The 25,734-nt window shown below is 36.4% G+C and overlaps 1 protein-coding gene across 7 annotated transcripts in view; it reads right to left on the minus strand.

The window, feature by feature from the left end:
- LOC101716266 (argonaute RISC catalytic component 3) overlaps positions 1–25,734 on the minus strand; it is a 119,305-nt gene that overhangs the window by 381 nt on the left and 93,190 nt on the right. For 5 of the 7 annotated variants that reach the window (XM_004850944.3, XM_087215301.1, XM_021263315.2 and 2 more), the window contains 3 exons: positions 24,602–24,703; positions 15,795–15,994; positions 144–15,250 (listed from right to left, as the gene is read on the minus strand). In XM_004850944.3, coding sequence (XP_004851001.1) covers positions 15,142–15,250; positions 15,795–15,994; positions 24,602–24,703 — 411 coding nt within the window. In that variant the 3' untranslated portion in view covers positions 144–15,141. Of the gene's footprint in view, positions 1–143; positions 15,251–15,794; positions 15,995–22,172; positions 22,292–24,601; positions 24,704–25,734 lie in introns of those variants that run through there. The other 2 variants (XM_021263316.2, XM_087215299.1) reach the window with 2 other exon arrangements.

Below are 25,734 nucleotides of genomic sequence, written 5' to 3' on the forward strand. Positions count from 1 at the left end.
GCATCAAGGAACCTGCCCAGAGTGTCATGTAGTCAAAGTCTGAACCAGGTCTTCACGACTAAAGCCTAATTCTTTCTACTGTATCACTAGTGGTTTCCTCAGTGAAGTTGGAAAAGCTATAATGATAACCACACAAGAGAATGTTTGGAGCAAAGGTTTCCATTTTATTGCAGTTATTAGTGGAAATTACACTTTAAACTGAAGCTAAGCAACAATAAAACCATTAACTTTTCTTGAATCAAGGATTAAAAACAAATACAACATAGAACCTTTCCAATATGCAGAATGGCAGAAAAAAGAGTGGTTCCATCACAGCACATCTTAGTGACAGTTTGGCTCAGAGAGAATCATGACCATTTAACATAAAATATTACACATGGATGAACTTTAAAAAACTAGTTTCCTTAAGCTTCCCAATCTCACCCACAAAGATTTTATAGTAATTTTTTTGAGGGGAAAGATAGTTTAAACTCAAGGTAGAAAATTTACTAACAAATTTTACTGAAAATAAGCATTTTGTTCAAAAACTTTATTTGCTTTCTGCTTATCATGATTACATATAATTTTTAAGAAATTAAAAAACAAAATTCAAAGCCTAGGCCCCAAGTACACAGTGATAGAATTCAGTATTTGGTGCTTCTTGTGATACGATTACATATACATCATAGACTTGCTCTCCCATCCACTTCCCACCAGAGTTCCAATTTCTCTTAATAAAATGTGACAAGTTTCGTGTCATTCCGTATCTTATCTGGTCCTGTAGGATATTACAGACTGACTCCTTTGTCTTAACTGATGAGACTTACAGATAAACATTCTGAAATTCTACTGTAGTAAATTGTTCTTACTTATGAAAAGCCAACAAAAAGATATAAGGCTAGGCCAGGCACAAAACAGAGCTATGACAGGTAGGGAAGATGGGGAAAAAGTTTGACAGTCCCAACATTTTGCCTTGGTATCAGTAGAAATATTTAGCAAGAACAGTTAATGTGGAAAAAGAGAGTGGAGAAAGAGGTTACTCTGATTTTATGTAATAATTTGGTTTCAAAACATACTGTTATTACCCCCAAAAATAGTTCACATCTGTAATATAAATAGGCACACACGGTCAAGATGATTAAAAGGTAAAATTTAAAAGGCTATTTGTCCATCTGTTGGACATTTTGCAGGTGGCTGTACCCTCCCCACATCTCCTGTATTTATATTTTACTCTTCAGAAAAGCCCCTTTAAAAAGAATATGTTATTTCTTCTTCCATTCCTTAGGGTTTTTAAAAAAGAAGCAGTTATCTAAAGTGGAAGAAGCTGGTAATGCTTTGGGGTGTGCATCTGTGTGTGGACTATGTAATAATGTTTTCTAGAGTGAGTGATCAGATTACAATGGAATAGTCACACTGCAATTTCAGTCTCCCAAACACTAAAGAAACAACACATTATTTTTTCTATATAAACTTAATACAGTGTTATATTTATATATACACATACACCACTGCTTCCCAGTCTATGAATGCATCCATATACATACTAGTCTACACAAATGATCTTTATTTACAACATATAATACTTTTATGGGTCCATAACTGGAGAGACATTAAAGCTACACACTACAGCAAAAAGTGTTTAAACTGTATTCCTGATATATCAGTGTTAGCTACCTCACTGCACAAGATGGAGTTTTTGTTCATTTTTTAAGCATGAATCTCTAACTTTTCATCAGTACTTGACACTCTTATTGTCTATAAAAATAATCACAATATACCACCTTTGTTAGCAATGAGTTGGGAAAGCCCAACTGCCTGCAATAAGGAAGGTCAGCATCTACAGAGATAAGAATAATGCTGAATGCATCCATACCCTGTGTACCTAAATTACATCATTTTTCTTAGGAGATGGCTTAATTTTTTTCAGTGCTGGGGATTGAACCCTGGGCCTTGTACATAGTAGTGAAGTTCTCTACCATTGAGCTACACCTGTAGCATCCTTTTTTCTTTAAAGCAAACAAAAAACACAAACTGTTGCAAAAAGGAAGTACTTATATCTGTGGCAATGTGGCCTTTGTAATCTTCTAGAAACAGAGCCCCCTCTCCCCACAGCAAGTACATAAATCTGTTGAAATGTAAGGCCCTGACCAAAAGATTAGTGGGTCAGACCTCTTATACCACCTGCAGGTACTCAGAAATTAACAGAAAGAAAAACTTTTCCTATATTTTAACTTTACAGATATATGATGATTAGAATTTTAAAAGTAAAGCTAAGTCCAATTCTGCAAATTGATTAATGAAATAAACACACTTTCTTTCTTAAAATCAACTCTACTTCAAAGAACTAGGTACCAAAGATCTGCCAAGAAACAAAGGGATAGCTGTCTGGTTGTATAACAGCCTCTGAGGCCAACACATAGTAACAGTGCCTGAAGACAACAGGACAAGTTAGTATCTGATGCTTTCACCACAGTAACTCAAAATACAATTGCAGCTACCATAGCACCACTATATGGAGTTTAGTTCTTGAAAAGTTACCCTCTTGCTACAGATTATTAAAAAAAAAAAAATCAGTCCATATGCTGGATCTCTGGCAGGGAAGACACAGAACAGGACACATTTGTAAGGGAACATCATCACACTATAAGGCCCAATGATTCACATATACTTGCTTTATGAAACCATTTACAGTGACTGAAGACGCTTTCATAGACTCCAGGTGGAAAGCAACACTTCATGCCATACCACTGTTATCCTGAACTTCTGATAGCTTTTCCTTTGGAGAACTCTAGTGCTTTCACAAGCATCTTATTCTCACAATAATCTAGCGAGGTAGGCGAGGGCAATTATTATCACTTCTACTTATAAGGGGAGAGAGGCACAGAGAAATGAAGGAAATTGCTTAAGGACAAAGAGCAAATCAGCGATAGAGCCAGTCTCCCAAGTTTCTGGCTCATGTTCAGGAACTCGTTCTACTCTCAAAGGCATAAGACCTCAGTAGTTCTTTTTTTCAGTTGTGATCATTTTTAAAAAGTTCTTGCATTTGAAAACTTTGTAGGTCTTCTCCCTCACATCTCAGGAAGGATATAAGCTAGGATATGAGTTAAAAGTTTCTCGTGTAGAATTTTGTATACGCCAAGAAATCAGATATCAGATATAGCTATAAAACTGAAGTCAGAATACATATATAAATTAACAGGAAAGAATAATCTAAGTGTTAATTCATTCAATATACTTTTTATATGTAAGAAGTCATGTGTCAGAATAAAAGAAACTTTTAAAAGTATAAACCAGGGTGGGATTTATTAAAATTATAAGGTACATAAAATCTACTTAAGAATACAGGGATCTGCCAGGTGTAGTGGTACATGCCTGTAATCCCAGCACTCAGGACGCTGAGGCAGGAGGACTGCCACAAGTTCAAGGCCAGCCTGAACTACAGAATGAGACCCTGTCTTTAAAAAAAAAAAAAAAAAAGATTACAGGGATCTGTGTTGCAGAAGGCTGAAATATTACTTTCAGGAATAATTTTGGGCATGGTGGCACATCCCTATGATCCTAGTACTCAAGGGGCTGGGGATTTAGCTCACTGGTTCCGCTGCCTGCCTCGAAAGTAGAAGGACCCGAGTTCAATCCCCGGTACCAAAAAAACCTCAAAAAACCAACTTACAATCTTTTGGGCCGGGGATTTAGCTCAGTGGGTCTGCTGCCTGCCTCACAAGCTCAAGGTCCCGAGTTCAATCCCCAGTACCAAAAAAAAAAAAGAGCACCTAGCATACAAGAGGATCACCACCGCCACCTGCCTTGTAAGTTTGATCCCTGGTACCAAAAAAAAAGAAAAAGAGAATCACAAGTTGGAGGCCAGCCTGGGCTACACAGAGTTCATGGCTAGCCTAGATTACATAGAGAACCTATTTCAAAAAAACAAAACAGATGAACAAAAAATTTTGTAGCTCAATGGAACAGCACTTGCTTAGCACAGCCTAGCATATGTGAGACCATGGATTTGATTCCCTCATGTGCCCCCCACCAAAAAAAAAATTCTCCAAGAACAATGACATCACTTTGCTATAATACATTACAACCTGGATATATATTTCATTCAAATGATCACTCTATAGCTAGCAAAACATTCTATGGCTAGAGATAATATCTGCAGCATTAACACTTTCAATCTGAATTTTCACTTAAATGAATTAAGACTTCATCTGCATTAAAGTTACATGCTGATGATTCTCATTCTGTCTCTTGGTTTTGGCCCTTTTATTTTTATTTTTATTTTTTTGGGTACCGGGGATCAAACTCGGGTCCTTGTGCTTACGAGGCAAGCGGCGGAACTACTGAGCTAAATCCCTGGCTGGCCCTTTTATTTTTAACTGCATTTGTCTATATGAGAGAAATGAAGGACTTTGATTCATAAATGGTATAAAATACTATCACAAAAGCATGGTGGCACTTAATTAAAAAATAGTATGTCAAAGGAAACAAATTTTAGAACACAAATGTCAAAAATGTGCTAAAATAGTCTCAATTGCTAACTTTTGGCATATGATCGATCCTTCTTGCCCAAATATTTTAGACTGTTATTTACCTACAGTTGAATGCTATAAAGCTGCCTCTAAATCCTTCCCTCTTGTTTTTTTTCTTTCTTTCTTTTGGTACCAGGGATCGAACTTGGGACCTTGCACTTTTGAGGCAGGCAGTGGAAGCACTGAGCTAAATTCCGCCCCCACCTCTTTCTTAAGGAGGGAAAGGGTGGGCTAAGAAGTAAGAAAGCACCTGGAATATTGAGACTTCTGTATAGGAAGAAACTATTAGATCTCAGTGCTTGATGTTCCTGTTTTTTTGTTTTGTTTTCTATTTGGGGTGCTGGGGATCAAACTTAGGGCCTTCTGTGTGGTAAGCATATGCTCTACCACTGAGTTATCCCTCTGTCCCAAGTTCTTGGCTTTTGAATTTGAAAAGGACACATGCACATCTGCAAGGTCACCATTAATATGAGATCATTACCTGTCTGTGAAACAGGGAGATAACTGCAATTAATTACTATCAGAGATCAGCTCTGTTGCTACTAAAACTAAAGTTTCCTCTTGTTAGTTCCCTGGGACCAAGTTGTATCCATTAACCAGGTGGAACTGTCTATGCCAAAATTCCTTCTTCATTATAATCTACCAGTGTTTCCTCAAATCCTTCACCAAAAATGTTTTGTTTCTAGTAGACTGGCTCATCTGAAAAGGCTTAGTTTGTTTTCTAAGAAAGGAGAAAACTGGAAAAGCTGTTAATAGCAATGTCATGGTTCTATTTAAGGATAAATAATTCATTGACTTTTTTTTTGGTGGTATTGGGGATGAACCCAGGGTCTCAAGCAGGCTAGGCAAGTTCTCTACCACTCAGCCACATCCAGCCCTTTTTTGTTTTATTCTGATAGCATCTCACTAGGTTGCTCAGGGTAGCCTTGAATTTAGGATCCTTCTGCCTCACCCTCCTGAGTAACTGGGATTACAGATCTGTACCACTATGCCCCATTAATTTTAAAAATTATAATTCAGAAGCAACTTGTAAGACTTCTTTAATTTGCTGAGAATAGAAAACAGCTCTGGATCTAGGACAACCATTAACACAGGTATAGATTACAGAGGCACTCTGCTTGGGTCTCTTCAATAGGTTCACATAGCAACAATAGCTACTATGTGGTTGTGAGAAATGGGGAAGTAATAAACAACTGTAAGGTTTCTGTCCAAGGATCATAGCAAAGAAACCTTAATCCCATTTCCTTCTCACTATATACTCTCATAATCCTACTAGCCTATTCCTTTATTTATTTTTGCTTGCGAGGCAGGCACGGGAACCACTGACCTAAATCCTCGGCTAAATGCAAAGTTCTGATGATCAACTTTTCCACCTGTTTTCTAATCATAGGTCTGTTCATGATGAGTTCTCTTTTTGGAATAACCTATAACTTACTGCACAATTATTTCTTTTTGAAGAGGTGGACTATAAATATAAACAAGCTACCCAATACTTCACTATGTTAATGTATTACTGATGCCAGGTATCTGGATTTGTGGAGCCAATCAGTTAAAACTCTATGTGGTAGGTTCTCATGAGCTTTCAGAAGGAACAAAGAAATCACAGGTCCCTAGGCAGGATTAAAAATAGTGGTTTTGCCACGTGTGGTGGTGTATGCCTGTAATCCAGTTACTCAGGTGGCAGAAGAATCACAAGTTTGGAGGCCAGCCTGGGCAATTTAGTGAGACAATGTCTCAAAATAAAGTAAAAAAAGTCTGGGGATATAGCTTAGAGTACTTATCTAGCATGGGTTCAATCCCCAGCACTGCAATAAAAAGCTGGTCTACAAGAATTATACGCAGTTAACCTAGGCAATGTTGAAATGAATAATGAATAGAACAAAGTTATAGCACAATAAGTATCCTTTTAAAAGGGGACATACACTTGTAGCAAAAATATCTGTTGAAACTATCTAGGTTTTACTTAGTAGTAGTAAATTCCTATAACCAGAGAATCAACCTTCATAAATACTTGATGTAGAGGTAAAGAAAGTTAACTCAGAACAGTATATTATAAAGCAAATTATGTAACTGAAAAATATGCAAAGAGAAATGATATGGCTAATGTCTATACAGTCATGCTGATTCATTTTAAACTGTAAAATTTTATATAATAGAAAAGTAAGTTTCCCACTTGGGCCGGGAATTTAGCTCAGTGGTGTCGCTACCTGCCTCGCAAGTGCAAGGACCCGAGTTTGATCCCTGGTACCAAAAAAAAAAAAAAAAAGTTTCCCATTTAAAATTATTTGAAACTTTCTCATTTCCCCCTTCTCAGTGGAAGAACAGAATTAAGTACAGTAAAATGCTACATATTTAACCTCAATAATTTGGAATTTAGAAACTCAAGAGAATGAGGTAATTACCTGTGTGTGTGTGTGCGCGTGTGTGTGTGTGTGTATGTGTGGTGGTAAGGACTGAACTCAGGGTCTTGTACATGCTAGACAAGTCCTCTACCACTGAGCTACACCCCCAGCCCAAAAGCTAACTTTTAATTTCTAACTGAAAAAAAAATTCCATAGTGAGAAAACTCATAGTATAAAAATACAATGAAAATATTTTATCTTAAGGAAATATACTTTTTCATGCACTTTTACCAAAAAAATTAATGTGCTAATACAAATAATCTTGATAATCACTAGGAAACTGGAGTGACTATATAGGCTTGAAATTAATATTCTATAATCATACTTTTTCACTGTCTCCTAATTAGCTTACATTCATAAATTATTACTAGTTAAAAGGTTTTGGTTTTTTTTGGTACTGGGGATTGAACTTGGGTCCTTGCGCTTTCGAGGCAGGTGCCGGAACCACTGAGCTAAATCCCCAGCCCATCAGTTAAAAGTTTAATGAGCTAAAATACTCTACTCAAGAGTTTGAATCGTTAAAAGTATGCTAGGAAAAGTTCAGGGTAGCAAATCTTTCATATAATGAAGGGAGAAATCCTATTTCAAAGTCAGTTATCAATGACTTCTGGATCATTTATTTCTTTTCCTGGCCTATAAAAATGTTATAACCCTAATGCTGAACAGTGTAGTAAAGTTAAAAAAGAAATGTAATATTTATTTAACAATTTCCCCCAAAACTCCAATCAGGTAAAATAAATCCAACGTATTAGTGTTAGTTTGGTACTGAAGGAATAAAAGATTCAACTTATAGAAAAGCCCCACCTCCCCTCTGTATATAGAAATCTGTCTGCAGACTGTCTTTAATGCCCACTATATAAACAATATTAAATATTCTAAGGTAGAAAATAGTATTAATAGTTTATTGGTAAAAATCCATACTCTAGTATTTTATGGAATTAATAGCTTGTTTGGTATATTAACATACCATCTTAATTTTTGCTAATATTACAAAGAAAGAGGAAAAGCTAGAAATATCTATAAAAATAAAATACCTTAAAACATCTAAGCAAAATATAAAAGTTGCACACAAATTGCCAATAAATATAAACATCACAATAGAAAAATTAATCTAAAAAAATAAACTCAATTGCTATCAAGACATTATAAAAATGAAAAAATTTAATGTGCATGTTTATTTGCAAATAGACACAGTACACACCAAACAATCACTATAGTTTTACTACCATTACATAATGCAGCATACAAGGTTACTGAGGTGTGGTGTTTTTGCTTTAGTCTATTTATTTTCTGGAGTAATGCTCACCAAACTCACAAAAGCAAGAACTGGTTAAGTGATCATTTACTGATGTTTACTGCTACCTATTACAGGGGAAATTGCTTTCTGGTAGGTAACTGTGTTTCTACTAAGCATGAATGGTTCTATTTTTTTTCTTTTGTTTATCTTCTCCAAAGGCAAAAATTGCATATTCTCTCTCAGTGCCATGGAATGAATCTGGGCCTTGAACATGCTAAGCATGAACTCTACCACTGAGGCATATCCCCAGTCCTATATTCTATTTCTTTTCATTCATTTTATTGGTACATTTTAGGTACACAATATGCTGACATTCATTATTGGGAATTTGTACCTTTACATAATATATCTTGGTCCTATATTCTATTTTTAATTAGCTGATGCCCTTTTAAATGTATTGTTGTCATTTTTCATGGTTCTCTCACCACAGAAAAAGAAATTATCATTTAAAACATTCTTTAATGTCTAAAAAGAGAAAATTGCCCTAAAAATAAAAGATATAATTATTTGTGTTCTCTTGTAACTCAATGAAGATTTAGTTCTCCTTTTATTAGAACTCTTGGTTACTAAAGACTAATTAGAAAAGTTTAGGCCTGGGGCAATCTGTGCTTAAAAAACAAAACAAAGCAACAACAACAAAAAACAATTCCTGGCAAGGTACTTTCCCTTGGGATATCTGCTACTACTAGCAATTATCTTGTTAAAAAGTTAAGTAGACTATGGCCTTTATACACTACTTTATAGATTATCTTGAACTCAGCAGAGAATAAAAAGGTTTAACTGTCAAAAATTTTTGTTTTCAGGGCTGGGAATATAGCTCAGTGGTAGATTGCCTGTCTAGTATAAACAAGGCCTTGGGTTCAATCCCCAGAACAGAAAAAAAATTGTTTTCAAATTTACAAAATAAATGTGGTGAGCGTTTACCTGGGTTCTTTACTACATAAAAGCTTTCATTGGTTCCCTTGACCAGATTCAAGCCAACAAATAACATTATATGAAACTGTCATACTCTTGAAATTCTAAAATAATTTATCTTTAAAATTTTTAGCCTCATGCTATTTGAAAAATAAAAAATCTACAGCACCATCTTCTGAAAAGGCACTTTCTAAGAACCACCTTGCTTTTAAAAATGTTTTAAAAATTTAATTCAGAGTCTATCCTGAAAAAAATCTTTGCTTTACTGAAACCCTAACATAGAATATGAGATCAGATTTTGGTTACTTCAGACATCAGTTTTAAAAAGGATGGGAACCCAATGGCTGGATCGATGCTTTGTTACTTGACAGGGTTTTTCATCTCAACCCTCCATATTAAATTTTTTATCTTTAATTCAAATTAAAATCTTTAACTTTCATACTTTAAGAACAAAAGATTCTTTTTTTGGGGGGGTACCGGGGATTGAACTTGTGACCTTGTGCTTGCAAGGCAGGCACCGGAACCACTGAGCTAAATCCCCGGCCCAAAAGATTCTTGATATTTAGTCAACAATGTAAAAATCTAGAGCACTATTTTTTTTTTTTTTTTTTTTTGGTACCAGGGATCGAACTCGAGACCTTGCACTTGCAAGGCAGGTGGCGGCACCACTGAGCTAAATCCCTGGCCCTAGAGCACTATTTTTGATGGGTAAAGTAAAACAAATTTAAACTAGCTGTGGCTATTAGCACAAGCCTTGATCATTAAAAAAATTATGCAGACATAAAAATTATAAGATTAAATGTACCATTTTTAAAGTAGGAAAAAAGTAACAATATTTTCCTTTTTATATGAAACGTAGACATATAGTTATATCTATTATATATGTATGTTTATACATATACATACACACATAAATATTTCCCCTCTCGACTCCAGGACTCAGCTTTGGCTTTCTTTTAATCACTCATGGCATCCTTTCTGTCACTGTCATTGAAGAATGTTCTTAGTATAAGCAGAAATGTAAAATGTTTTTGGAGAAAATTCTTTCTGATTTCTGTACTGATTCTTACATATTTATTCTTGGGTTATTTTTTGACCTCTAGACTCACGAAAATGCTTTCTTTATATGATCAAATGCAAGGGAAACAGGAAAACATTCCCTACATCAGGGTTATACTGCTACTCAGGAAGGCCTTATGTGATATCAGTCTCCAAACTACTATTACTGAAGTTTTAAAACATCCACAGATTTTCAAAAAAGACTTTTATTTCAAATGGGTAAAAAAACCAAAATAAAGATACTGGACTGACTGATATCTTTTTACAGCTTGATGAACACATGAAACGTAATTTAAGTAGCAAGAAACTGTTAAGGGTAGTCTTTCTCTCCAACAGGAGAAAATCTAAGAGGATGAGTTAAGGAAACATTTAACTAAGGTTTAATGATACTGAATGAAAGTTATGCAGAGTTGTCCATTTAACTTGGCAAAACATTACCATCAATTTTGAAGTAGGAAGACTACAAAACAGTCTATCCATGTTCAGGTAAATTTTCTAAAAACCATTCCTTTGGCAAAGTGATGCAAACCTCTGAAAAGAGTTATCATGTTTTTTGGACAACAGTCTCTAATTCTGGACTTCTGACCTAATCCTGGCTGAGTGCTCACCCTCTCCTCTGACAGAGATCATTTGCCAGCTCTTTCTACTGAATGGCAGCTTAGCTTTTGTTTCCCTAGACACATCTTTTTTTTTTTTTTCCCCCTAGACATATCTTAAGTCTTGCCATAACTCTAAGTCTATTGAGTCTGTCTCCCTAAGATCCATTAGAGAAGACACAAGTTAATCTTAGGCTGAGGTGGGTCACAGAGAACCTAGCTTGGAAAACTAGTCCTGGTCTTTAGAAGGCTGGCTGTCCCTGTTGAATTTATACTGATGGTCTTCCAAAACACCCAGGAAATTCCTACCAGAATCTTTCTAGAATTTCTTCTAGGAAGAGAAGTAAATTAATAGATTATAAACAGGACTGTTTGCATAGGCTAGTTTTTCTAAGAAACTTGTTAAGGGTAATTATTAAAAAGAAAGGGGGAAAAGAAAGAAAGGGCATTTGTATTTCTGTGAAAATGTGCCAAACACCAGTACTGAGAAGGCCAAGGAACCCCCCCCCTTTTTTTCTGGTACTGGGGATCAAACTCAGGACGTTGCACTTGCGAGGTAGGCATGGCACCGCTGAATTAATCCCAGGCCCAACGAATCCTTTCTTAAATTGTAAAAGTAAGAAATTTACATTTCTAAAACAAGGATATTCTGATATTAAATTGAAACCAAAATGATATTACCCTTTATCACTTTAGTATTTCATGTCTTCACTCTGATTTAGAAAAACAATAAAAAGGGTCTAAACACTAGCCTTGAATCCTGTTCATCTCATTATTGTTTAGTGCAGTAATTATCAAATTCTACTTAAATAAATATAGCAGCTATGGTACTATAAATGTATGGTCCTCAATGCCAGTAACTTGATACTGTAATACAATGACATATATTAGCACTTTACACAGACATATTTACCATGAAGAATACACATTAAACTCCCAACTCTTTTTTTTTACAGCTCTGGGGATGAAACTCAGGGCCTCACACATACTAGGTAAATGTTGTGTGAAACTCTCAACTCTCTCAACTCTTCTTCATATGAAAATCAATTTTACCAGTTGCTGGGATGGATTTTTTTGGGGGGGGTACCAGGGATCAAACTCAGGTCCTTGCACTTGCGGGGCAGGTGGTGGAATGACTGAGCTAAATCTTCGGCCCTGGGATGGATATTTTAAAGAAAACTGGAGACCAAATTTAGTATTCATCATACAGTTAGGGAGAGCAAGGGTAGGTGTAGAAAGGTCTCTGAGTTTCATGATGCTTAAATAAAAAACAAAATAACAACACCAACCTTTTTTTAAAAAATAAAGATCAGGAATTCTGCTCAGAAGTACAAAAACAATTAGAACAAATTTCAGGAAGTATTTGCCATCTAGCCTTTTATCTTAAAATTCTAAGCAAGAGGTTTCTTACAATTAGAATTTGGTATACCAACTTGTCAGCAAGCAAAGTAGAACTATCTTCCAAGTTAATCAATCATAAACTAGCAATTCTGAATAGTGTAAGAGCACTTTACAAAAAAGAAATCACTCACCAGGTAAAGTTTGTATTTTAGAAAAAATTATTTTTCCTTTTTAAAATGCCTGTCCAAATAGATTTAAATTAAGGGCTTTATATGTGTGAGACTGAGTGACTGGAAACAGGTAAAACAGTAACTAGGTACATGGCATCCACAGTTGCTCCCTAAAGTTTCCCACATGAATTTGTGCAGTTACGATAGACAACCGAAGGTGTTTTTATACTGAGCAAGCAGATATCAATCAAGATTTTACCATCTACGCCATACTGCTTTCTTCTCTTGCCCATGTTCCCGACCATGTTCAGTGAAACTTCAATGTAAAAAAAACAAACATAGCTGGCTACAGTGGTATGTCCCTATATAGTACCAGCCACTGGGGAGGCTGAGGTGGGAGGATTGCTTGAGCCCAGGAGTTTGAAACCATTCTGGGCAATAAGTCCCTGTACCAAAAAACAAAACAAAACAACCCCCCCCGCCCAACAAATAAAACAAAATATGTTTCAAAGGAATTTTTTTAGTGAGTGATGGGAGAAGGCTAGAAGAAAAAACGTATATATTGTACAAATATTATCTTATGTAAAGTGCTTTGAAACAGTGTTGTAAATTGCATTTCAGATACTTCAAAATAATAAACAGAGAAAATACAGTACTTTTTAAGTTTTCTGGCAAAGGGACAAAAGATGTCATGCCTGTTGGAGGACATGGGCTCAGATTTTAGGCTCAAAATACAGTAAATTGGCAATAATAGTATATTATAGGTAACAAAGAAACTAAAGATCTAAATCCATTAATTTTTAGGTACAGAAGGAATTCTGAAAGGCTAATAACAATGCCCACTGGAAACAACCTGTGGTATCTATACTCTGAACCAGTGTAAAATATCTCCCCCCAAAGAAAAACCAAAAGTAATCCCCAAAATGCAATTTTCATGAATTACAAAGTACCAAATTCCCCTGAACCCAATGTTACTGATGAGCCAGGTATTGACAGCTTTATAGTATTTTTTAATATCCTAAAGTGAAATCCATAAAACAAAAGTTTTATAAAAAGTTTTCCTCACATTTCAGCGATTGAACTCATTTAAAATGTTCAAAGTCCTAATGTCCTTTGTCCCTATCACCTTCAGTTTGAAAAGCAAGTTCATTTGTGGTAAATCAGCAAAAAGACCTTTTAAAAATAAAATCCTGTATTTTCTGGATTCATTTTAGTAAATGAAATTGGGCACCTATCAGTATTATTCTTCAATAATTATCTACTTTTAAATAATTTAAAAACAAGTCTTAAACTGTTCACTGTCATTTCTTAAAGCAAATATTTCTAATATTCAAAGTCAGACTCACCTAAGCAATTTTACTTCATTTTCATTATGGTTTTTAAAAGACATGCATTATTTTAAGTTGAAAATTATGAAACTTCCTTCTGAAATTAAGGCTGTATTACTTTGCCATTTTAAAACAGTGGAGGTGCCTATTTCTCCTACTATCTGTTGTAATGGTGTCAAACAGACACTTTCCTTTAAAACTGCTTATTGCACTAAAAAATAGCAAAAACAAGTTGTAAGTTCTTAAAATAAACATGATTATATTTCTATAAAATATGTTGCCAATACAATTCTGTAATTATTAAAGCACTATTCTAATAAATATAAAAGAAAAGGAAGCTATTTATTTCAAAACACATACATATATGTTTATATATACACACATACATATATATAAAAATATATATATGAAAATCACATTAAAGTATGAGAGGCAGCAAGTAAACTAGCAAAAACCAATCCCCCCATAAGCCTTTCTCTCTCCCCGCCCAATTTCAGAGGCCTCAACCCTACAGCATTCTAATCTTTTAAAATATTTACCTTATGTATAACTTATAGAAACAGAAGGATTTAGAATACATATCATATATCAGACAGAAAGGGTTAGAACTTCTGACAAGGTTTTATATTTATAGCAGCTTCAACAGACTCACTAAAGAAAAAGAATAGTTTAGGTTGCTACTGTTTATGTACACATTGCACAAATGGCAAATATAAGTTCAGAGCAGGAGGAACACATAAAAAAGCAGTACCAAGAGGACTCAGAATTGTGTATGAAATAGCAGACAAAAGCAAGGTGTGCAAAATAAAAACAGAAATCTAGTTTGCCATGCTTCACATTCAAATGAGTCACATATATGAATATTTGAATGTCACTGGTAGCATTAGAAATAAAATGTAGATGATGAAGGCAGGGGAGGAAAAGAGAAATAAAGGTGGTAGTGAGCAGAGAAAAAAGAGAAAGAAAATTTCCCAATGGAATGAACCATAAAATATATACATAGATGCATACATATCTATTATCAATTTAGATTCAGATATATGTGCATATGAAGTATGCATGTATATATTTAAAAATACAGACTCCTTTTACAAGAATATATGAATGCACATTAATTTTTTGCACACATAATTGTGAACAATCATTTTGATTTTTTGTGTAGGCGTGTGTTTTTTAAACCATCATTTACTTTTGCTTTACTTTTTTTGCAAAGATAGTTGTGCTGCCAAGCAACTTGAGGTAAAGGCATTAAAAGGGTTAGACTATAAGAAGAGAAAACAAAACAACTGCGATACTTCCTATAGGAGACCGCACAAAAAGCAGCTGGCTGGTTTCATATTGCATAATGGTGCTGCATTTCTCGATGAAGTAAACAATCTTCCTGTGTCAACCTAAGGACCAGGCTCCCACACAGTGTTGGCTTCTGTATGGCTGGAGGCGTGTCTGCTCAGCTGACTACTGGAAACATACGTTGTATGTTGATTCATCTTTCAGTTCTTCCTCTTAGAGAACACACTTGGACTTGTTAAGCAAAGTACATTGTGCGTAAGGTATCTTGGTGAATCTGTACAGCCTTAGCAAGAGCTTGTGGATCTCGCCCATTGCTCTGTCCTGAAACGTGGCTTCCTTCAGCACTGTAAGAAGAGTGTCAATAAATACAAAAACAAACCACCTATTCTGATATAATAATTCTGAAGAATAGTACTCGTAGAAAATTTCAAAATTTTAAAAGAGAACGGTGTACTAAATTGTGTCCATTAACTAGCTTTACTACTGAACTCAGGGCCAATTTTATTTTACTTCATTCATTTCCATGGGATTAGTTAGAAGCAAGTCCAAGACATCATTTTATCTCTCTATATATTTTGCTTCTGGTATTACCAATAATCTCTCCCTTGGATTAATTTTGTAGATCAACTAAATTACTGTGTCATTCTATTACTATCAAGTCTAGACAGCATATTTTGATAAAATATCTTATTGTGGACAGTCAGTTCTATCATCACTTTTCATATGGCTCACTGACTGATAACTTGTGGAACTTTAATTCTAACTTTAATTCTTTATTGCAAACAGAGGGGCATATACTTACATGGAAGTACTCAGGAGAAATTTTGTACATAAATCAGAACACATCTGGATTTGGTTTGGAATATATTTTTTATGGTTCTATATTACCTGTCATGTTCTTTGTCCACGAGATGGTATCTGGCTCTGAATGCCACAAGATGAGCATAATATGCTGGTGCAGGTATAGAAACAGATCGTGTACAGCGTACGTAAGTGTGGCAGAGCTGGTAAGTGAGCAGTTGGAGTTCATCTGCAGTAAAGCAGTTATCATCCCATAAAACATGATAGTGTGAAGGACGGCTGGTACCCTATGGAGAAGGCAATGGCGTATTGCTGATTTCTAAACTTTTAAATAAATCTTCATCATAGAATAGCTTTGTATGTTAATTAGTAAAACCAATATAATTTTATAATCAATTAAAAATTTAATCGATTTGAAATATACATCCAAGTGAGAGAAAGAATTCAAACAGATGTTTGCACACCTATGTTTATAGTAGCACTATGCACAGTAACTCAAAAGTGGAAACACATCAAGTGCCTACCAATGGATGAATGGATACAAAATATAGTATAAAGGGCTCAAGATGTGGCTCAGTGGTAGAAAGGATGCTTAGCATATGTGAGGTACTGGGTTTGATCCCCAACACTACAAAAAACCCTTCAAAATCTGACATACATATAAACATATAGGCGGGGGGTTTAGCTCAGTGGTTCCAACATCTGACTTGCAAGTGCAAGGACCCGAGTTCAATCCTCGGTACCAAAAAAAACCCCACTTTGAATAAACACACAAATTGAAACACATACATACACACATACACACATACACACACACATACACACACACACACAGAGGAATATTGTTCAACCTGAAAAGGAAGAAAATTCATTATGCTAAATGAAATAAACCAGTCTCAAAAGGGCAAACAGTGTATGATTCACATATATGTGGTACCTAGAATGGTCAAAGCCACAGAGACAGAATGTAAAATGACAGGGGGTTAAGGGAAGAGAGCATGAGGAGTTGGTGTTTAATAGTATAATGTGTCAGGGAAGATGAAAAACTTCTGGAGATAGATGGCGGTATGGTTGTACAACAATGTGAATAAACCTAAGGCCACAGAACTGCAGAAAATGGTAAATTTAGGAATATGTGTGTGGGTGTGTATACATTTTTGAGGGGATAGCCAGGCATGGTGGTACATGCATGTAATCCCAGTGCTCAGGAGGCTGAGGCAGGAGGATTGCTGCAAGTGTAAGGCAAGCCTGGGCTACATAGTGAGTTCAAGGTCAGCTTGAACTGCACAGTGAGCCCTGCCTCAAAAAAAAAAACCAAATCAAACAAACAACAAAATATATTTTTTCAGGGGAGGAATTGGGGGTTGTACCCAGGGCCTCTGTATGGAACTATATCTTCAGCCCCTTTTATTTTTGTTTTGAGACATGGTCTCGGCAAGTTTGCAAGTTGCTATGCTGGGCTCAAATTTTTGAGCCTCAGCCTCCCAGAGGCTAAATTACAGGTGTGCACACCACATCTGGTCTATGTATATTTTTTAACATACACAAGCCATTCAGTTGAGCAGTATGTGCCAGTTCTATGTTAGTTTAGTTACTATGAATTCAAAGAGAAAAAGAGTTTCTTGTCTTTTGGAAAATAACTTAGTAGAGGAGACAGATCATCTATAATAAAGTATTAAGGTACAGTAATACTTTAGCCGATATATAGGTCTATATGAGAATTCCAAAGAAAGTAATCGTGGGGGCAAGCATGGGGTACTTCATCAAGGTGGGAATTTGGTCTTTTTAAGGTGAGGTGAGGTGAGGTGACGACAGAATAAATAGCCTTACAAAAAGCATGGTAGGGCATGATCTCTCATGGCGTATTTGGGGACTAGCTAATAGATTACTATGAGCAGAGCAGGGCATAAGGGAAAAAAGGTGAAGGTGAAAAGAAAGTTTGGAATTTGACTAAATGACAAACTTAGAAATTTGAAATTTCACTGATAAGTGTCAGGAAAAGCACCACATAGTTAGGAAAGCACTGGATAGTTAGGTAAATTTTTAGGAATGATGCGTTCGGGTTTTACAAAAATAACATCAGAATTCCAGGGATGCAAGGATGGTTCAACATTTGTAAATCAATAAATGTACTACACTGTATTAACAGGGTCAAGGACAAAAACCATATGATCATCTCAATAGATGCAGAAAGGCATTTGACAAAATCCAACACCCACTCATGATAAAAACCCTACAGAAAATTGGAATAGAAGGTCTTTATCTCAACCTGATTAAGGCTATCTATGAAAAGCCAACAGCCAACATCATACTAAATGGTCAAAAACTGAAAACTTAAACACTAAAATCAGGAACAAGATAAGGATGCCCACTATCACCACTCCTGTTCAATTTGGTTCTGGAAACATTAGCCACAGCAATTAGAAAAGAGAAAGAAATAAAAGGAATAAAGATAGGAAGGGAAGAAGTTAAACTGTCATTATTTGCTGATGATATGATACTTTACATAGAAAACCCAAAACACTCAGCCAAAAGACTTCTAGACTTAATTGACAGATTCAGTAGAGTAGCTGGATACAAGGTCAACACTCAAAAAACAATAGCCTTCTTGTACACAAATAGCTGACTCACTGAGAGAGAAATTTGGGAAACAATTCCTTCTACAATAGCATCCAAAAAAATGAAATATCTAGGAATCAACCTCACAAAGGAAGCAAAAGCCCTCTACACAGAAAACTAGGGCACTCTGAAAGAGATCAAGGAGGATATAAGAAAATGGAAAGACATCCCTTGTTCCTGGGTAGGAAGAACCAATATAGTGAAAATGGCCATACTTCCAAAACTACTATATAGATTTAATGCAATGCCGATTGAAATCCCAACAATATACTTCACAGAACTAGAGAAAACAATCCAAAAATTCATTTGGAACCAGAAGAGACCTAGAATAGCAAAAGCAATTCTAGGCAACAGAGACATGGCTGGGGGTATCACAAGCCTCAGCTTGAAACTATACTACAAAGCTACTGTGATAAAAACAGCATAGCACTGGCAAAGAAACAGACCCGAGGATCAGTGGAATAGATTAGAAGATCCAGAAACAACTTCAGACATACTCAGCCACCTCATCTTTTTTTTGGGGGGGGTACCGGGGATCAAACTCGGGTCCTTGCACTTGTGAGGCAGGCGGGAGAATCCACTTCATCTTTGACAAAGGAGACAACCACCCTCACTGAAGGAAAGATAGCCCGTTTAATAAATGGTGTTGGAAAAACTGGATTTCAACCTGTCAGAGATTAAAACTAGACCCATATCTATCACCATGCACTAAACTAAGATCAAAGTGGATTAAAGATCTAAAATATTAAGACAGAAACACTAAACTTGCTGGAAGATAAGTTAGGTAGAACTCTTGAAGACAATGGCATAGGAAAAGACTTTATGAACAAAACTTCAGGAGCATGGGAACTAGCACAAAGAATCAACAACTGGGATCTCATCTTATTACAAAGCTTCTGCACTTCTGCAAGAGAAACCACCAACAGAGCTAAGAGACAACCTACAATGTGGGAAAAAATTTTTAGCAGCTGTACCTCAGACGAAGGTCTACTATCTCGAATATATAAAGAATTGAAAAAAATCAGACCCCTCAAATTCAAACACCCAATTCAAATACGGGCATCTGAAATGAATAGACATTTCTCAGATAAAGAAGTAAAAGCAGCAAATAAATATATGAAAAAGTGTTCAACATCGCTGGTCATTCGAGAGCTGCAGATGAAAACAACACTGAGATTCCACCTCACCCCAGAAAGAATGGCTGCTATCAAGAAATCAACCAATAACAAATGCTGGCAGGGGTGTGGGGAGAAAGGAACCCTTCTCCATTGTTGGTGGGAGTGCAGACTGGTGCAACCACTGTGGAAATCAGTATGGAGATACCTCAAAGAACTAGGGCTAGAGGTCCCATTTGACCCAGCTATTCCCCTGCTGGGTATCTTCCCCAAAGAATTAAAAGAATCATACCACAGCAATATATGTCCACCCATGTTTATAGTGGCACAGTTTGTAATAGCTAAAGCTTGGAAGCAGGCCAAATGCCCATGAACTGGAAACTGGATAAAGAAAATGTGTTTTCTTAATACAATAGAGTACTACTCAGCCATAAAGAATGAGAAACTAGACATTTATAGCGAAATCAATGCATATTGAGGCCATACTCCTAAGTGAACTAAATAGGACACACATATGTAAATACCAAATAGTTTCTCTAGTGTGAGAAACAAAGTGTAAATAAGGATTAAAATGATTAAAACGAATAACTGATAATTTGAAATAGGAAAAAGTCCTAAGGTGTAGGGATGGTGGGAGGGGAAGGGGAAAGGAAAGAAGGGAAAGGAAAAATTATGAGAAAAGAAAAAAAATGGAAATGAAATCTATGTAAATAGGGAAGGTTGGAGGGGGTGAAGGGTGCACAGGTAATGGGGAAAAAAATAAGAACCAAGATACATCATGTACAGGTACAAGCAAATGATAAATGTAAACATATTGTATACCTAAAATGTACCAATAAAAGAATTTAAAAGAAAAAACAGTAACATCAGCAATATGGTAGAGAGATTAGATATAAGAAGAGCCTGAAAGCACAGACATCAGATAGAAAGCTGCTGCATTTGTTTTTGGTAGAAACTAAGAAAATGGCAGTGGCCATGGAGAAAAGGAAAAAGACTAATAATACTTCAACAAGTATTTGTGAGTATTATTTGTCAGATGCTATGCAAGATTTTTGGGCTTGGCATACTTGTAATCTGAGCTACTCCTAAAACTGGGGCTGGAGTAACCCAAGTTCAAGGCTAGCCTGGGCCACTTCACTAGATCCTGTCTCAAAATAGGGTTGGGGTGGGGGCTAGGTATGTAGCTCAGTTCTTGCTGTGTTCAATACCTAGTACCACAGAAACAAAAATAAAGGATGATAACTTTTGAATATTCACTATGCCATGCCACACACGTTTCAATGATGAGAGACATATAATCATAAATAAAACCATCAGAAATTGGGCTACAAAGAGAATTAAAATATAGGATAGTATGGAAGGCTGTGTCTATAGATATTTTAGTCTAGGTAATCAGGCAATGCTTTTCTGATGAGACATAGGAGTGAATTCTGAATGATGAGGAAGAGAGGTCAGGGGGATGAGCTTCTTAGGCATAGGGAAGGGGCAGGGCAAAAGTTCTAACTACAGTATACGGAATTCATTCAATTCTCTCCATTTGCCATTCTAGCCCCAAACATCAACATCTTTTGCCTGGACTATGGTCACAAACTCCTAACTAATATTTCCACTACCATTAGTACTCCTCAGTACAGTCTGTACTTTAGTAGAGTGAATCAAAGACAAAACAAAGCAAAACAAACCATTAAACATCTATGTTATTGTCCAGCCTTTAATGGCTTACTACTGCACTCAGAACAAAATCCAAATCCTTAACTTTGTCCAACAAAGCCTACACGATCCAGCCCAGTCTACCTCTAATCCACTCACATGCTACAGTAACAGCCTCCATTTGATTCCTTCAATGGATATTTTTCCACCAGAAGGGTCTATACATATACTTCTGACAGGAATTCTCTTCCCTGTTCTTGGTTTGGTTAATTCCTATTACTCCTCAAGATCTTAACTTAAAGGTCATTCCTCAGGGAAGCTTTTTGTGGTTTCCCAAAGTAAATCAGGTACCCACTAAAATCTCCTCTTCTATTCTTTGGCTTTTTAAAAATTGTACTTTCCCCAATTTGTAAAAATGTATTTGTGAGATTATTCACTTAATGCCTCTTCCAATAAACTAAAAGGAAAGGATGCTGTTTATTTGTTCATTCTCTGTGCCCAGGATAAATGCACACCTCTTAGGAAGTATAATAAATATCTGATAACTGAGGAGCCATTATCTGTTGACCTGTTGGACTTTACAGATGGGAAGGCTCAATCAGAACCACCACCCCCGTTCCCCACCCCTACTCCACAGAAGAAATGATTGATTTTTAAAATTTTAGACAGTAAAAACCAAGACTGTTTTTTTTTGGGGGGTCGGTACCGGGGATCGAATTCAGGTCCTTGTGCTTGAGAGGCAGGCGCGGTGCCACTGAGCTAAATCCCTGGCCCCATAAATCTCAGATTAGTTTAAATAAAGCTGGGAAGATACATAAAAGCAGTCTTTAGTTCCTGTGAACTAGAATTGGTGTCCCAATGGAAAACTGTTCCCTAAGGTTTCTAGTTAAATATATTAAATATTCCTGTCTTGAAGGTTCATAATGACCATCTGCATATTAATAACCCCAAAAGTTCTAGAATTAAAAAACCTATTAAATAAAAAACAAACAAAAACCCAGTATTTATTTTTTGGGGGGTGGTAATTTCTTTTAAAAATTTTTATTTTTAAAAAACCCAGTACAGTATTTCTAAAACTTACTTGAACAAAAATCTTTTTTTCTTCTCTGTGGTGTTTATTTAAAAGCTAGAAGAGTAGTTAATATAGAGGACAGAGGTTTGGCTCAGCAGCACCAGCGCCTGCCTGGCAAGCTCAAGGTCCTGAGTTCAATCCCGTTACATCAAAAAAAAAAAAAAAGAAAGTGTAGTTAATATAGGGGGGAAGACTAGGTTAAAACATATACTACTCCGGTGACACACACTGTATCCCTGAGAGGTATTAAATTTGTTTTTTGCTAATTGATGTTAGTAAAACATCAACTGATATTAAACTCAGCCTAAAAATAGAGAAGATTGACTGTAAGAGGAACAGATACAAGAACATGGATACATGAGTGGGAGAATGTTAGGGTTTGGATCAAGAATGTCTCCCAATAGACTCATGTGTTCAAAGATGGGACTTCTGGAAGGTGACTGGATCATGGGGCACTATATTCACTGGTGGATTAATCCATTGATGAGTTCATAGCTGAATGTGCAGTTAAGAGATAGAACATGGCTGGAAGAGGTGGCTCACTGGGCACATAACCTGGAAGGGTATATTCTTATCCCTATTCCTGTCCTCTCTCTGGCTCTGTCTTAGTTACTTCTTCATTGCTGGAACAAAATACTTGACACTCAAGGCAGGGTGACATGGTAGAGAGACATCACAAAGGAGAAACAGTTCATGGCAGGGCAGGCAGAAAAAAAGCAGCAAGTGCCAAGTAGCAGCAGCAGCAAGCCTCCCTTTCCTTTTTATTCCATGGAGGCTACAAGCCTCTGGGTGTTACCACCCACACCCAGGGTGGGCCTTCCCATTATCCACACCCAGAACTATGATAAACTAATTAGTGGATTAATTCCGTATCACATATGGAATGTGAACAATAGTATCACACACATCCTTGATCCAGCTATATGTGAAGAGCCCCACCTATGAGCACATGAGGCTTTGGGGGAACATCTGGATACAAGTCATAACAGGCTCTTTCTTCCTTGCTCTCACTCTGCTTCCTGGCTGCCACGGATTGAACAGCTTTTCTATACTATGTTCTTTCACCATGCCATTTCTGCCTTGGAGCCAGGTGACCATGGTCTGTGCCCTCTGAAACTGTGAGCCAAAATAAACCTTTTCTTCTTTAAGTTGTATATGTCAGATCCTATCTGGTCCAAGAGAAGGAAAAGTGACTAATACAAGCCAAGATTCTCAATGTAGGTTAATGTATGTCAGAAATAAAAAGCTGTAAGACACAGCTGTGGCACATGCCTATAATCCTAGCACTTGGGAGGCTGAGGCAGGAGGACTGCCATGAGTTCAAGGACATCCTGGGCTACATAATGAGTTCAAGACCAGCCTGGACTACACAGTGAGACCCTGCCTCAAAAAAAAAAAAACAACAAAAATCCCAAAGCTGTACAGTAAGGCATATCTTGAAATTTTTATATATATATATATTTTTTGTACCAGGGATTGAACTCAGGACCTTGTGCTTGCAAGGCAGGTGGCGGAACCACTGAGCTAAATCCCTGGCCCTTGAAATTTCTATTTTAATGAATAGCAAGTAACTTAAAATAGTTTTGGGCTATATTCTCTCAGCGCTTCCGGGAACGTGGGGTTTATTTTCTGCTGCTGAAACACTTGGGAAGCATTGAATTAAAGGTTATGTTCTACCAAGTAAAGTGAACAAATTAAAAGATTTTTTTTTTGGTACCGGGGATTGAACTCAGGGCCTTGTGCTTGCAAGGCAGGCGAGGTGCCACTGAGCTAAATCTTCAGCCCTTAAAAGATTTTTTTAAAACAAAAAAGACAAAATCATTTAACTGAAACTTAAAGCAGTAATTCTACAATCAAATGTTCTTACTCAATATCTACTAGTAAATATTGACGTTTCTGGGCCGGGGATTTAGCTCAGCGGTTTCACTGCCTGCTGCGCAAGCGCAAGGACCTGAGTTCAATCCCCAGTACCAAAGAAAAAAAAAAAAAAATTAAAGTTTCTATGAAATATATTCACCAAAAAAGACATATATCAAAGGAATAATGAGGTACTTTAAAATTGTTTGAAGTTTTGGGTTAAATTAAGTGCCCATAATAGGGATATACATTTTATTAAGCTAATTATATTCTGGTACTTTCATAAAAATAAGCCTCTTTTTTTGAGACAAGGTCTCACTACGTGGCCCAGTCTGGCCTCAACCCATGGTAATGCTTCTGCTCCAGTTCTGGGATTATAGGTGGGTTCCACCACACTCCCCAAGCCTCTTTCAAAGTAAAGGAAAGGAATACATTTATTTCCTGAAAATTTAATCTGATTTCACGTGGAGACAGCTTGGAATGTAGATAAGATATTTCTTTTTCCTTTTGCTGAGATTTTAAAATTACACATAAGAATTGAAATTTTGAATTAAAACATTTTACCCAAGATGTAGGCTTACCTGTATTCCAGCATGGCTACAAAGGTAAAAATCAAACTCATATGGGTGCGTAATGTCCGTATCAACTGTTGTTCCAGCTGGTATATTGCCACTTCTTCCAACCTAGATTTTTTTTGGTCAAAGTTTAAACAAGACAAAGGTTAAAAAAAAAGAAAAAGCATCTGAAAGCACTTTTAAAAATGTATAAATACGTAGGCTTATCATGTTTCATTACTTTCAGCTTGAAATATTAAGTCGCCAATAAGAGCAACTTTTACAGGTCCTTGTTCCTTTTTTTCTCCCTGTTTGCAGTGCTAAGACTTGAACCCAGGACCTCATGCATGCTAAGCCTATGTTGTATCACTGACTTTTATCCTCAGCCCCTAGGTTCCTGTTCCTATACTGCTGAAAGTAAGTGCTGATAAACCAGCATTATTAGCCTCTGCTACTGCTTAGCTCGTAGCTGATTCCAATATGAATGGAAGACAATAAAAAATATATTTTTTTTGAGATAAGGTCTTAGTATGTAGTTTAGGCTGGGTTTGAACTCTTTTTTTTGGTACAGGGGATCCAACTCGCGTCCTTGTGCTTGGTCCTTGTGCTTTCGCATCCTTGTGCTTCTGCAGCAGCGGCAGAACCACTGAGCTAAATCCCTGGCCCCATGGCCTTGAACTCTTTATGGAGTTCAATCTGGCCTCAAACTTGTGGCATCCTCCTGTCTCAGCCACCCACAGTGCTGGGATCATAGGTGTGCGGCACCACACCCAGCATTAAATTTTTTTAAAAAATTAACTGTAAGTGCTCCAATTTATGGTACCTGTACATAGTAGGTACTCTTGAAATTATAACCTATGAAAATTAACATTTTCCTTAGAGAACACTATATATTTAGAGATATCAACAATAGTTACCATTTGAGAACCATTTTATTACTCAGGCACTTTAAATTCAGTATTTTTAAATCCTGATAATCCTTCAAGTTAGGTGTTATCATTTAGGGTGACTAAGGTTTAGGAATGCAAAATTTGCTCAAAAACACACAATAAAACTAGCATTAAAATGAGAAATGACTGGGCTGGGGATTTAGTTCAGTGGCACTGTGCCTGCCTTGCAAGCGCAAGGTCCTGAGTTCCATCCCTGGTACAGGAAAAAAA

The sequence above is a fragment of the Heterocephalus glaber genome, unplaced genomic scaffold, assembly GCF_053883595.1.
Source record: "Heterocephalus glaber isolate CG9 unplaced genomic scaffold, H.glaber_assembly_v1.0 deba00001452, whole genome shotgun sequence".
Taxonomy (NCBI): domain Eukaryota; kingdom Metazoa; phylum Chordata; class Mammalia; order Rodentia; family Bathyergidae; genus Heterocephalus; species Heterocephalus glaber.